Source organism: Mastomys coucha, unplaced genomic scaffold, assembly GCF_008632895.1.
Source record: "Mastomys coucha isolate ucsf_1 unplaced genomic scaffold, UCSF_Mcou_1 pScaffold23, whole genome shotgun sequence".
Classification (NCBI taxonomy): Eukaryota; Metazoa; Chordata; class Mammalia; order Rodentia; family Muridae; genus Mastomys; species Mastomys coucha.
Genome location: NW_022196906.1, coordinates 60,488,236 through 60,503,334, shown reverse-complemented (window position 1 = coordinate 60,503,334; position 15,099 = coordinate 60,488,236). Strand labels below are relative to the sequence as shown.

The 15,099-nt window shown below is 38.5% G+C and overlaps 1 protein-coding gene across 17 annotated transcripts in view; it reads right to left on the bottom strand.

Annotated features, from left to right (window-relative positions):
- The window catches only part of Csnk1g1 (casein kinase 1 gamma 1), a 148,093-nt gene that overhangs the window by 73,299 nt on the left and 59,695 nt on the right, over nt 1–15,099 (bottom strand). For all 17 annotated transcript variants that reach the window (XM_031344207.1, XM_031344221.1, XM_031344208.1 and 14 more), the window contains one exon: nt 5,774–5,814. In XM_031344207.1, coding sequence (XP_031200067.1) covers nt 5,774–5,814 — 41 coding nt within the window. The remainder of the gene's footprint in view (nt 1–5,773; nt 5,815–15,099) is intronic.

The following is a 15,099-nucleotide window of genomic DNA, read 5'->3' as shown; positions in this document are numbered from 1 at the left end:
TCTCTCTCTCTCTCTCTCTCTCTCTCTCTCTCTCTCTCTCTCTCTCTCTCACAGAGTAAAAAAAAATCTCAACCATTCAACCAACCAAAACTAATCATCAGGCCAAGCATGTTTATAATGTCTCTAATTTTAGCATTTAGGAGGGTCTTGGCTTTAGGACATGGTCAACTACATGGAGGGCAGCATGGGCTACAGACCCTTATTGAAAAACAAAACTGAAACAACCACCACAAGCAAAACTTCTTAAACATGCATACTCAACGAGGATGCCTACCACCAAGACAGGGCTGATGAATGAGTACTTTGGAGAAACTAAAACCCTTTTGCTCAGCTGGCCTTAATTGAAAATGCTGCAGCTGCCAGCACTTCCACTTTCCCAGCACTTGGGAACTGAAGTCAGGAAGATCGGGAGTTCAAGGTTATCCTTGACTACATATCAAGTTTCAAACAAGCTTAAACTTTATGAGAGATCACCTCAGAAAACTAACTAACTAGCTAACTAACTAACTAACTAACTAAATAGAATGGTGTAATTGAAAAGGTTGTAGTCAATCATTTCTACTCCTTGGTATAGATAATAAGCTTGTGCCACCACAATTGGTTTTATATGGTATAGGGGAATCAAAATCAGGACTTTATGCATGTTTGATAAGCATTCTATGAATAGAGCTACATCCCAGTTCCTCAAATATTTATACTTTTGTAGTATCAACATTTAAAAGTATATCTTCTATTTCAAAGTACTAAAAAAAATTACTGTAATCTAACAAAAAATATCTATAGTTTCTTAGGGCATAAATCACAGAACTCTGAAGCTTCTTTCAAATTACCTAATTCATTTATCTGTTACTTTTAAGAAAAGTTAAGGTAAATAAATTTGGGTATTTATACCCTCAAGGAATTCCATTAAAGAATTCACAGCATTCAACTCTAGCTAGCGTTGAACTCTGTGCTTCCTGAGATCATCAGAGTTAAAAGAAAAGCACATGATGCTAATAACATGATAGTTACTTCCCTGAAGCCTTCAGACAGAAGGACCGACCACTCTTCATTTGCTGACAGGTCATCAACTTTATCACCAATAAAGTAGCCAGTTACAGAATGTGTCTAATAGCAAAATCACCAGCAATCATTTCATGAAAGACAAAGAGGACAAGAGAGATGGATGCAGAGCAGGAGAGCACTGCCTGCCTCCAGAGATGAACATGAGAGAACGGCAGAACATAAGGGGTGGACTCATACCAGAGGACTTTTACTTGAATTTCAAGCTAGAAACCTAACTTTGATAACGTAGTTAATAAAGAAAACAAACAAACAACTAATCTTTGTAGAATCCCAGTGCTGGGAACATACCTCACACATATTCACACAAGATGACTTTTTTGTTTTGTTTTATTAATCACAGGATATACAAAACCCTTCAACCAGTCTCTTGAGCACATGGCTGAAGCCTATTCAAGCTAATATGGCTTCAGGACCTAATCTGGAAGCATTAAGAATATAAAGCCTTGGGGGGAGGGAATAGGGTTTTTTTTTTCCCCAGAGGAGAAACCAGGAAAGGGGAGAACTGAAATGTAAATAAGGAAAATATCTAATAAACTCTAAGTCTTTTTGAAATCTCACACACACAAAAAAGAATATAAAGCCTTCCAAACATACAGACAGCAGTTTAGAAAAAAGTAGCAAGATGAGCAACACACATAGGCTTTTATCTTGCTTCTAACTCTTTCTAGGTTTGATTAATAAAAGAGAAATGCAGACCAATATTTTGTTTGTACTTTGTATGTATATGTATGCACTCATATACCTTTTTTATTTTTAAGACAGGATCTCGTGTAGCTTAGCTAGCCTTGATCTTGGTAAGTAGCTGAGGATGAATGACCTTGAATTCCAGATCTTCCTCTCTCTACCTCTTGAGTATAGGAATGCAGCCATGAGACAGACACCCACACTAGTTTTTGTTTGTTTGTTTTAAAGAATTATTTATTTTATGTATATGTGTACACTGTAGCTATCTTCAGACACACCAGGAGAGGGCGTCAGATCCTATTGCAGATGGTTGTGAGCTACCATGTGGTTTCTGGGAATTGAACTCAGGACCTCTAGAAGAGCACCAATCAGTGCTCTTAACCACAGAGCCATCTCTCTAGCCCCTTGTTTTGGTTTTTTTTTTTGATAATATCTCTCATTCTATAACCCAGGCTGTCCTAGAACTTTTGATGATCCTTCTGCTTCACCTTTCAAGTGAAATTACAGATGAGAGTCACTATGCCTGGTTACTTTGCATATTTGTTTAAGATCTACTTCATTTTTATTCATGTGTTTTCATCTCTGTGTGTATGTATGTACATATATGTATAGTTGCCCATGAAGGAGAGAAGCAGAAGCTGGAGTTCAAGGCAGATGCGAATCACCTGACATGAGTGCTGGGAACTGAACTGCAGCAAAGTGCTTTTACTACTCAGACCCTTTGGCAGCCCCTATTTTGCATATTTTTAAGCAGTCTTCAATTATCTCTTCTTTTCTTCTCCTTCAATATGATGTGTGTAGTACTGTGTGTAATATATGTGTACAAGGGAGGGGAGCATGTGTGTGTGTGGGGGGGACAACACTTTGGGAGTTACTGTTGGGAGTTCTTTACTTCCACATTTATACAGGCTCTGGGTATGGAACTCAGGTTGTCTGAACTGCACGGAAAGCACATTTACCTTCTGAGCTGGCCCAAATGGTCCTACTTTGTGAACTTTTAAAAGTTCTTAAAAACTTAAAGGTAAGAGCTACAACAAAGATCTAAACAAAGTAGAGCTGCAAAAGCAGTAGCAGACTTGAGCGGCGGCACATACTCGGTAGGCAGAGGCAGGCAGATCTCTGAGTTTAAGGCCAATCTAGCCTACGCAGAGAAACTTTGTTTTGAAAAACAACAACAAAAACAGTAGTACCAAGTTTCTTGCAATTCTGTGGCAGATGTAACTCCTGTGAACAGAGAGCTGGCCATCTGCCAGAATCATGGCTTTTCTGGAACATACAAGCCTGCCTGAAATCCTAGACCAAATGACAGATGGCTGTCTTATAGGACCTTGATACTTCACAAAAATGTTGCTTACAATGAAAGGAGATCAATTATTATTGTTCTATGTCCCTTGACTAAGTTCAATAGCAAGGAATGAGATGTACAGATGGAATTGCTATGCTCCAAACATGATTCTCACTTCAGTCTCGCCTATCTTCCTCTGTCTTCCTCTAACTCATGTTAAATACCACTGAGCTATAACCCTAGTCCCTAATTCTACTATCTGTTTTGGCAAAACAAAGCAGAATAAAGTTTCATAAAAAAGGAAATGAAGGGAAAGTGAAATGTCTGCCAATGATATTAATAATATGTTATAGAACATCTCTATATAGGTCAAAATGGTATAAACTTGACAGAAAAAAAAATCTAGACAGAAAGCCTCAAAAGAAGCCTTGAGAAAAATATAGGTACAATGTTAAGTATATAGTAAGAACACAAAATTTTAAAAGGACGTGTTTTTATATTGTTTTAGTTTTCTTTGGTTTTGTTTTGTGTTGTGTGTGTGTGTTTTAGTTTATTGAAACTAGGACTCACTAGGACTCACTATACTTACTACAGAGCCCAGGCTGGCCTCAAACTTACAATACTACTGCTTTAGTGCTAGGGTTACAAGTGGGCACTGACACTCTTAGATTCAAGTGTTATATGGACTCTTTCTTCCTGTTAAGTAGTCTAAGATAATTAAAGATTAGTATGTGTGAAACAGAAAGCCAAAAGGCAAATGCACTAGAGGAACTAAATTCCTCTACAGAAAGCAGGTAGCTAATCCCATCTTAGAAGGTACATGCCCTGTATCACTGCATGTCCTACCTCTTCTTGCTCTAATTTCTCCACAAAGAACTCTAAGTCAAAGACAAAAGCAAAGCAAGTGGAGTTGCTTGTGACCCAGTACTAACAGGGCTTCAGCTCAAGGGCTGCCATAAATTTATGGTCAGCTAGGCTACTCACTGAGAACTGAGCCAGCCAGAGCTACAAAGTGAGATCCTGTCTCAGCAAGAATAAAAAACAGGAGGGGGTGCATACATGGCTTCAGGTACACATGAAGTTTGAGATCAGCCTGAATTACATGAAACAGCTCAAAAAGGAACAGAGCCAGCAGAGTTTCAGAGACGCCTCTTGTTTTAAATACCAGTACCTGTTATCTCCTTAGTAGAGAAACTAACCTGGCAACACCATCTCTTCCACCAAAGAATCCTAACAAGCCCACAAACTAACAAGCTAAAACAATAAAAAGACTAATCAGAACAGGAGAGGATGTTTTTGTGGATTTTGTTTGTTTGTTTCTTGAGTCTCCAGGCACAGGCTACCCTCTAACTAGCTATACATCTTAGAAAGACACTGAGTTCCTGATCTGTCTCTGCCCTCCAATGCTTGGAGATAAAGAAATGTACAACCACAACCAGTTTAACAGCTTTTTCTTTTGTTTTGTTTTTGAGACAGGGTCTCTCACTTTGTAGCCCTGACTGTCCTGGCACTATGAAGACCAGGCTTCTAACATACAGAGATCTACCTGCTTCTGCCTTAAACTCAAACTCAATATATACCTGAGGATGACACCGAGTTCCTCATTCTCCTTTCAAACGCTGGAATTAAAAGTATGTGCAGAAACAAGACAAGGTGGCTCAAGCCTGTAATCCCAGCACTCTGTGAACTCAAGGATAGCCTGGTCTCCAGTGCAAGTTCCAGGGCTGTTACCCAGGGAGATCATGCACTGAAAAACCAAAACCAACCAACCAACCAATAACCAAGAATCAACCAAACAAAAAAGCTATGTGTTGAAAACCGTGTGCCAGCTATACCTGTCCAGACAGTTTCTTAAAGCAGTGGCTCTAAACTTGGTGTCTTGATTCCTTTGGTAAACCTTTGATTCTAAAAATATTTACATTATGATTTATAATGATAACAAAATTATAATTATGAAGTGGCAATAAAAGAAATTTTATGGTTGGGGGATCACCATGATATGAGGAGCTGTAGGAAAGGGTCACAACATTAGGAAGGTTGAGAACCATGGCTTTAAAACATCAATTGTCACATTTGTTCTTGTTTTTGGTAAATATATTAATACCTTACATTTAAATAACAGATGTCAAAATGTTCCAGAGAAATGCTCAGTGGTTTAGAGAGTACTTGTTATTCTTACAGATAACCCAGGTTCAATTCTCAGCATCAATAACAGAATTCACAACCATCCATTACCTCCAGTTCCAGGGAACAGAAACACCCTCTTCTAACCTCCATAGGCACCAGACATGCACACATGGAGGTGGGGGGTGGGGGGAGTGAGAGAGAGCGTGCACGTGCACGCACACGCACACGCACGCACGCACCCACGCACGCACGCATACACAGTCAAAACATTCATATTCATAAAATAAATCTAAAAACAGTAACAAAATTAGGTATCAAGTTAGAACCAGGAAAGAGAGTCCAGAGAATTACTTATTCTTTCAGCTATTTTTTTAATCAATTAACTTTTGATGCATCTTTGCTAGCACTTTAGTTAATATACCATTTATGCAATGTTACACATATACTGATTTATCATTATAATATCCTAATGGAGAAAAAATGGCTATCTGGCATCATATGCACAGTAAAAATAGCAGCATTATTGTGAATGATTACAATGACTTCCTGTAAGAAGACATTAGGAATGAAAACACCAAAACACAAAGACCACAGCACACACATTCTACTCACCAGTTTAATGGCTACATATTCATTGGTGTAGAGATTTTTACCTAAGGGAAAAAGAGAATGTATATATTTAGTGATATTAGCTTAGAAGGTCATGAGAAAGGTGGTTTTCTAACTGGGCTCAGTACAGGAAGCCAGAGCTAAGTGAAAAGCTAAACAGAGATAATGAGAACCAGCAGGGCTAGGACAGAAAACAGGCTGAGAATCTAAAAATGTAAGCTGCATAAGAAATTGTTTTGTTTTGTTTTAAAAAGGAGAAAACCAACCAAATCCACCCCCTCCTCTCTCCTTTATGCACCCCCACATACAAGCAACCTTATTATTTCTCAGTTATTAGAGCATTAAGTCAACTGAGAAGGAATGCCACAAAAAAAGTCTCAAAGATAGAAATTTCAACTTGGTGAAGGCTAGAGGTGGGAAAACCAGGAATTCAAGGTCATCCCTGGCTACTTGTTGGGTTTAAGGCCAGCCTGGACTACATGAGCTCTTGTCTCAAATCTCCTCCCATCTCTAGAAAAAAATTTAAACTCAGATCAAGGATGTAGTTAAGAGGGGTAGGAAGCAAGAGATGAATATTTAAGGTGAACCAAGGAACAAACCTGGATACCACTGTGAACAAAGAGAATAATTACTGTAGGGACAGAAGACCCAGGGAAGGAGTCTCAGGAGTTCAATTTTCTCCCTTTGATTTCCCTCCTCCACAAAAATCTCAAAGAACAAGAGTATTTTAAGAGCTGAAGACTGGGTAAGATCATTTCAGGAAGAGGAAACTGCAAAAGCAAACAAAAATAAAGCCGAAGAGGCTACAAACTCTGTGGTGTAGTCCTTAAGTTTAGTGAATAGCAGGGAAGGACGAAGACTGGCAAGGAGTGGTTAAGGCAAAAACTGGAAAAGGTTATATAGCTGTATTAGGAAAACCTCAATACCATTCTAAATTTAAAGCAGAAGATGTGGAGTTAAAGTGATCACATAATCAGATCTATTACTCTGAATGTTTATGAGGCAGTGTAAGAATTAACTAGAAAATAGGAAAGCAGAAGTAAAGGAATGCATCTGAATGACTTACTACCCATCATATACAAGCACCATCCATTCAAGATGAGCCACAGCCAGTTTTCCAATGTTAGAGAATATACCCTAGCTTCTCACACAATCCAGTGTATATGATTAAAAACTCAGCCAATAAATTTTATAATGTGATGATGCTAAGACAAAATTATGAAGAAGTACATAGAAGAACCTGGAAAACAGAGGAAAGTATGTTTGGGTACAAACATTTCAAATCAGAAAGTCAAGTAACCTGAAGAATAAAGGTTACTTCTTATATTTAAAAAAAGAAATCCCAGGTAAGGCATGGTGACACACACATTTAAACTCTAGGAGTGGGAAGTCAGAGGACAGTTTGGTCTACATCAGCAGTTCCAGGCCATTCTGAGCTATATAGTAAGGCCCTGCCCTATTTCAAAAGAAAGAAAGGAACCTTTGATTTCTTTGAACACTTGTATTTTTAAAAAAGATGTGTGATTTTTATGATACTATAGATTCATTTTAATATAAATATTTTTCTTTAAAACTACAAGTAAAAAAAAAGGTTCCAAGAATAATGTGTTTTATTTATTCTGCAGTTTAGTACACAGAGGCCCTGATCTATCACAATATGCCCTAATGTGTTCATACTGCAAAGGAAGGCTATCCAAGGCCATCCACAGGCTGCCTCTACTGATCCTTTCTGGCTTCTTACCATTTCTTCTCATGTACCACATTTGTTTTAGTCAGGGTTTCTATTCCTGCACAAACATCACGACCAAGAAGCAAGTTGGGCAGGAAAGGGTTTATTCAGCTTACACTTCCCACATTGCTGTTCATCACCAGAGGAAGTCAGGACTGGAACTCAAGCAGGTCAGGAAGCAGGAGCTGACGCAGAGGCCACTGAGGGATGTTCCTTACTGGCTTGCTTCCCTTAGCTTGCTCAGCTTGCTTTCTTATTGAACCCAACACTACCAGCCCAAGGATGGCACCACCCACAAGAGGCCCTCCTCCCTTGATCACTAATTGAGAAAATGCCTTACAGCTGGATCTCATGGAGGCATTTCTTCACTGAAGCTCCTTTCTCTGTGATAACTCCAGCTTGTGTCAAGTTGACACAAAACCAGCCAGTATAACATTCTCTAATTGTCTGAGTCCTGTCACAGAATATAAAATTCTACATTTTCTATGATCAGATTGTGTTTAGGGGTATTGTATGTGTGTGTGTGTGTGTGTTGACGTATGGGGGATAAAATTCAAGGCTTTTTCACATGATAGGCATGACCTGTGCTACTACTGAACTACATCCCCAGCCTGGAAAAAAAAAAATCCTTAGAAAATATTAAAGGAGTATAGGGTTTCACCTGGATGGGAAGGAACTGGCTTCTATACAAGATAGAAGCTTAATAACACAAATGAACACCTAGTTTCTAGAAAGTTGTAAATTGTAATGTCGTGTGTCCTTTTGTTTGTTTGTGTGTTTGTTTTGTTTTGTTTTGTTTTTTAACACAGGATCCCTTTACAGTCTGGCCTGGCTATGTAGACCAGGATGGCTTTGAACTCAGAGATCCGCATGACTTAGCCACCCTAGTGCTGGGACTGAAGGCAGGTAAAAACAGGCCTGCATATCTGTCTATGTATGTATGTATGTATGTATGTATGTATGTATGTATCTACCTGAAAGACAGGGTCTCAAAATGTAGCCCAGGCTAGACTTGCACTCATAACAATCTTCCTGCATCAGCCTCTTAAGACCAGAATGACAGGTATATGCCAGGTATGTTACATATATTTCTTTTTATTTAGGGAGACAGTATGTTTCCTGAGGACAAGAATGGTGTGTGTGTGTGTGTGTGTGTGTGTGTGTGAGAGAGAGAGAGAGAGAGAGAGAGAGGGAGAGAGAGAGAGAGAAAGAGAGAAAAAGAGAGACAGAGAGAGGGGAGGGAGAGAGAGAGAAACTAAGAGAGAACATTCACTACCTATTAGGCTTGTCATTAAGCTACATATATCTAAACCTCTCATCTTGTATGCTCTTTATGAGAAACTAACATATAAATAAGTTTTTATTTCCTTCTTCAACTCGCTGAGAATCACCAAGAGAAAATCAAGTGGTATTTTAAAAGTATTATCTTGGCTCTACAGTATAAAAGAAAATAACTAGGGAAAAAACAGGGTATTTTCTTAGCAGAACATTTAAAAGAACCACATTTCTGGAACAGAATGGTTACAAGGATTATGAGATAAAGCATGTGAAAGTCCTTTGTAAACTAAAACGTACTAAATAAATCTAATTTTCATTATTATTTTAAGCATGAGGTAACAGCCCCCTCTAAAAAGACTAAAACAAATAAAATTTATATCTCAGATATTTTGAAGAAAAAAAAAGTGCCTCCAGTTACATTTAATAGGAGGTAAGAAAATAAGGGTCAAAGTTATGTCCTTATGGTAAGTGTGACAGCCTACCCCTATAATCTAGTGCACAAAGAGTAAGGACGACAGGATCCTGAGTTTAAGGGCTATATGAGATCCTATCTAGAAAGGTGGGGGGAGACAGACAGACAGGAGGGCAGGCAGGCAGATGGGGGGCAGAGGAGGGAGGGAGGGAGGGAGGGAGGGGGGGAGAGAAGAGAGAGAGAGAGAGAAAGAAAGAGAGAGAGAGAGAGAGTGAAGAACAAAAAAGTCAGGAGAGGAGAGTAATCAGTGTGTTTTTCTTCAGTTATCTCTAAACTAGAAGGTGATAGATTATGAAGTGCTTCTCCGCTTCAATTTTCTGTATAAAAAATATTCTAAGCGGGGTGGTGGTGGTGGCGCACGCCTTTAATCCCAGCGCTTGGGAGGCAGAGGCAGGCGGATTTCTGAGTTCGAGGCCAGGTCTACAGAGTGAGTTCCAGGACAGCCAGGGCTACACAGAGAAACCCTGTCTCGAAAAACCAAAACCAAAAAAAAAAAAAATCTATGTTGAAGTAAAGCTATTTCCTGCAGACATGACAAAACCATCTGCCATCATGAAGAATAACTCCTATGACCTAAAATACCTTGGTCTCCAGGCATCTTGACAAGAAAAGTAAGCAATACAGTGACTGCTACATACATGGCAATAATAACAGGGCTGCTAACATTCCCTGGTAGAAAAAAGGTAGAATGGATCTTCTATAGATTCCACTACCACTCTCCTCACTCCCTTCAGCTCTGTGTGTTCTGAGGGAACAGAGTAACAAAGTATATTAAAGATAGAAGGCTGACTAGGAGTAAAGACTACAGTGATGCAGCTCTCCAGAATTGGGACCTTCTGGTGATGTGTTATCTATCCATCTAGGTATCTAGTTATCCATGCTGTCTTAAGTAACCCCAATAAAATCACCAGGCCACCCTTAAAAGAGGTTTTTTGAGCCTCTCTGTGCCCTATCTGGGGATAAGAGAGAACATGTACCTTCTGAGAGAACATAAGCATAAACTTAACTATAGGTACGATGGCTGATATACTACCAAATGCTAACTGGTTTGTGCTTGTTTACTTTTTCTACAAATGCCAAAAGAACTGAATAAATGTCATTCTCTTATCTAATACCCAAAGAACACTGGAGGTGATTCCATAATTGTCGTGGGCCAAGCACTGTTCAAATCAATTCCTTTGTCAGGGAGCAAAGGCAACATAAAAATTGAACAGAGACTGGCTTATCCAGTAAAGTTATTTGCCACTAAGCTTGATGATTTGAGTTAGATACCTAGAGCCCACTTAGTGGAAGGGGACAACAAAGACCTTTGACCTCCAAATGTACACAGTGGCACCTGATGGGCAAAATAAATAAAGTTTGTAATAAAAAAAATTTGTATAAGCCAACAGGAAATACAGACATTTAGAAATCCAGTCATTCAGTCTATATACTCAGTAAATATACTGTACTCAGAAATTTTGCACTGGAAGAATTTAATAGCAAAGATTGTGGGTGAAAATCCTATCCCTTTAAAATTAATAACTACTTCAACTAATCATATAATTAAAATGTGTCAATAACTGTGAGAAAAGGTAAGCAGCTTAATGGTCTGGAAATTTATGCATGAGCTGGCATGATACCAAACACTCATAAATCCACTGCATAAAATCCACAGGTTTAACTTTTTGTTCTAGGCTCTATCATTAATGGCAGAAAAACTGCATTATTTACAAGTTTTGGATCACTTTTATCTAAACTCAGCTTTTCAAGGAAGCAGCCTAGATATGATACTGACATTAAAACATCTGAAGGAAAACTTCCTGTTTCAGTGATTTACCTACAGGCTACATTTACTGAAAGCTTCAGTAAGACAGCCTTTCTTTTTTTCTTTTTTGGTTTTCGTTTTTCGAGACAGGGTTTCTCTGTGTAGCCCTGGCTGTCCTGGAACTCACTCTGTAGACCAGGCTGGCCTCGAACTCAGAAATCCGCCTGCCTCTGACTTGCCTCCCAGGTGCTGGGATTAAAGGCATGCACTACCACTGCCCTGCCAGAAAGCATTTCTCAAAGAACCAGTAGCTCTTAGTCAAGAGTCACACAATTAAGGAAACGTAAAGGGTTTAATTATCTTTGTAGCTAGCTCTCAAGCTTTCTTGCCCTACAGTGAAAGCAGTACACATATAAATTACTACCTAAACTTTATGTCTTAAAATACAGTAAGAAGAAATCGAGGCAGAAGCTGGATAGCTCAGCAAATAAGAGCAGAGCAGGAAGGACCAAAGTTCAGTTCTCGGCATCCATGTTGAGTGGCTTACAACTACTTCTAAATCCAGTTTAGAGGATCCATGGTCTCTTCTAGTCTTTTAAAGAGGGGGCATATGTGTGTACACGTAAGTGTATACACACACACACACACACATATTAAAATCTTTAAGGACATGGAAAGGAAGTAAGAGAGGAAGCGAGGGAGGACAGTGAGTCAGGGAATTAGCATGGGAAATAATACTTCTGCATATGTATGAATAGTTACCATTCTACTTAGTGAAAAGAAGGCCGTTAGTCCACTGTTCCCTCTAGTCCCACCAAGAGCATCTCTTTATGTGTACAGGATTATTAGAAAGATTGTTTCAAATAATGATCAGTTAATTGTAAGGATAATTTATATGCCAATTTCTCAATTTTTGAATTTCAAATTTTCAAAAGCTTTTTGGGGCTGGAGAGATGGCTCGGTGGTTAAGAGCACTCACTGCTTTTCTAAAGGTCCTGAGTCCAATCCCCAGTAACCACATGGTGGCTGACAACTATCTATAATGTGATCTGATGCCCTCTTCTGGCATAAAAGTATACATAGAGATAGAGCATTCAAAATAAATAAATATAAAAAAAAAGATTGATTATCAATAATAGTACTGGGCTGGCAAGATAACTCAGCAGTTAAGAGTACTTGTTCCTTTTGTAGAGAAATATCACCTTTCCAACACCAACATGGTGGCTTACAGACATCCATACTGCTGGTTCAAAGTGAATTCAGCCAGGCGGTGGTGACACATGCCTTTAATTCCAGCACTTGGGAGGCAAAGGCAGGTGGATTTCTGAGTTCGTGGCCAGTCTGGTCTACAGAGTGAGTTCCAGGACAGCCAGGGCTATACAGAGAAACCCTTTCTAGAAAAAAAGAAAAAAAAAAGGAGAATTCAATGCCGACTTCTGCAGGCATTAGGAACGCTTATTCAGGCAAAATACCCATACACATAAAACCAAACCAATAACAAAAAAACCAAAACAAGTATTACATAGGGTTTTTTTTGTTTTTGTTTTTGTTTTTGTTTTTTTTTGGCAATACTGGGGATCAAACCCAGAGCCTCATTGATGCTAGGCAAGTACTCTACCACTGAGCTACAGCTAGTCTTTATCTTTTTGGTTAGGTTAGGTTTTGAGATAGTCTCATATATCCCAGACTGGCTTTGAAGTCATTATGTTGTCAAAGATGGATAGCGTGGTCTTCTGTTTCTACCTCCTACGTGCTGAGATTACAGGCTGTGCCCATCATACCTAGCTTATAGGTACACTATACCAACTGAGATATATCTTCACTTTAAAATATAATATATCATAAAAGTTATATTGTAGCTTTAGCACTACCCACCTTGGGTGGTATTGTTACATATCATGTTTATTATTAACACAACAGAAAATATTATTTTCCCCACATTTTTATGTTTCATTAGTAGGGTATAAAGTGAATACGTTAAAATATTTGTCAATGTTTTACTTACTTGTTTAGAAACATGTTCTCCTTAAGTAGCTAAGGTTCCTCTCAGACTTGCTATGTATCCCAGATTGGCATGGAACTGTACATCTTAATGCATCAGCTTCCCAAGTGGTACACCACTATACTTGGTTTTCACCTTTATTTTTAAAGATACTAGCACATTCATTTTACTATTTAGCTCACTTATTTCACTATCATTGATGCACTGGGGGCCAAACCCAGGGGCTCACATATGACAATCAACCAATCATTCTCTAACACAGCAATATATCTAAGCCCCAGTGCATTAACTGGATAAAAATAATTTTTAAGAAAGGTAGTTTACAACACTTAGTAAGAATAGAAATTATTTTGAGAAATTTTCATTTATGTGTATGGGATTATAATATTTATTTTTTCATGTAACTAATGGTCAGAAAAGTTATCTATAAAAACTGATTGAAAATCAGTTTCAATTACTTCATTTTGAGACAAAAAGCTTAGAATAGGGATTAGACTAGTTTCTAATACTTTCCTAAAGAATAAAACACTCCAAAAAGAAAAAAGAGCTGGAGGCAGAGGCAAGTGGAGTGGATCTCTGTTAGTTGGAGGCCAGCCTGGTCTACAGAATGAGTTCAAGGACAGCCAGGGATAAACAAAGAAACCCTGTCTCAAAACAACAAACAAACAAACAACCATGATTAAAAATTTGGGAGTGCTGGGATTATAGGTATATGCAATCATGCCCATGTTGGGGCCACAAAACTTGGGTCCTGAGCATGCAAAGCAAGCACTCTACAAACTAAGTTATAGCCCCAGCTCCTGTTCATTCTTTTAACAAGATAAATAATACAAAAATTTGTTTATCTATGCCAGTGCTTCTCAACCTCAGTTTCCTAATGCTGCAATTGTTTACTACAGTTCTCATGTTGTGGTGACCCCTGATCATAAATTTTTTTAAAGGATTTATTTATTTTATGAGTACACTGTAGCTGTCTTCAGACACACCAGAAGAGAGCGTCAGATCTCAGTACAGATGGTTGTGAGCCACCATGTGGTTGCTGGGAATTGAACTCAGGACCTCTGGAAGAGCAATCAGTGCTCTTAACCACTGAGGCATCTCTCTAGTCCCATAAAATTATTTTTGTTGCTACTTTATAACTATAAATTTGCTAGTTATGAGTCATAATGTAAATATTTTTTGGAGAGAGATTTGCTAAAGGGGTTGTGACCCACAGATCCATGCTATGATATATTTAGCCTGGTCCCTGCAAAGTCTATATACCGATAGTCTGGTTATTTGGGGAGGCTGCAGAAGAAGCTTTGAGGTGGGGCTTATTGATATTTTTAGATTATTGAGGGCATAGTCTTGGTAAGTAATTTACCTGAGACCCTTGAAGTTCTCATGCAAGGATGGTTACATGTAACTCCTAGCTCCTTTAACTCTAGCAAATGCCATATGCAAGGCAGCCAGGGGTTGAGGCATCAAGCCTGTACTATGCTGTTTGGTCTCTGAAACTGGGAGCTAAAGGAAAGCTTTTCTTTTTTCCTTTTTCCTTCCTCTTTCCCTCCATAAACATCTTAGGTCAGATATTTTGTCATATCTTTTTAGGTGAAAGATATTTGAGTCGTTTTAACATCTTAACATCTTTAAGCAGACTATCTTCAAAAGTGGCCATGCCATTTTACTTTTCCAATATCATGTGTAAGCAATCACATCTCTAGCTAGTCTTCCCAGTAAACACTAGTTCTTTACAGAGTTGGTAAGCCTGAAGAAGTAGTTTCTATCAGTATTTCCTCAATGACTGCGGAAGTTGAACACTTTACATATGCTTATCTTCCGATTTCTCTGAATTACAGTATACTCAAATCATTTGTTCCTCTTTTAAGAGATTTAATTTTAATTATGTGTATGTGTATACACACAAGCTTGTACTAGAGCCACTGGATCCCTTGAATTTGGAGTTACAGGAGGCTGGGAGGAAACCAAAATGAATACAGGAAACTAAACCTGGGTCTACAGAGACGTACGTGCTCTTAAGTACTGCACAACCTCTCCAGCCACATTTAGCTTTGCTAACTTTTAATTAATTGTCTTTTAATTTATTGTTGAGTTTAAGAAG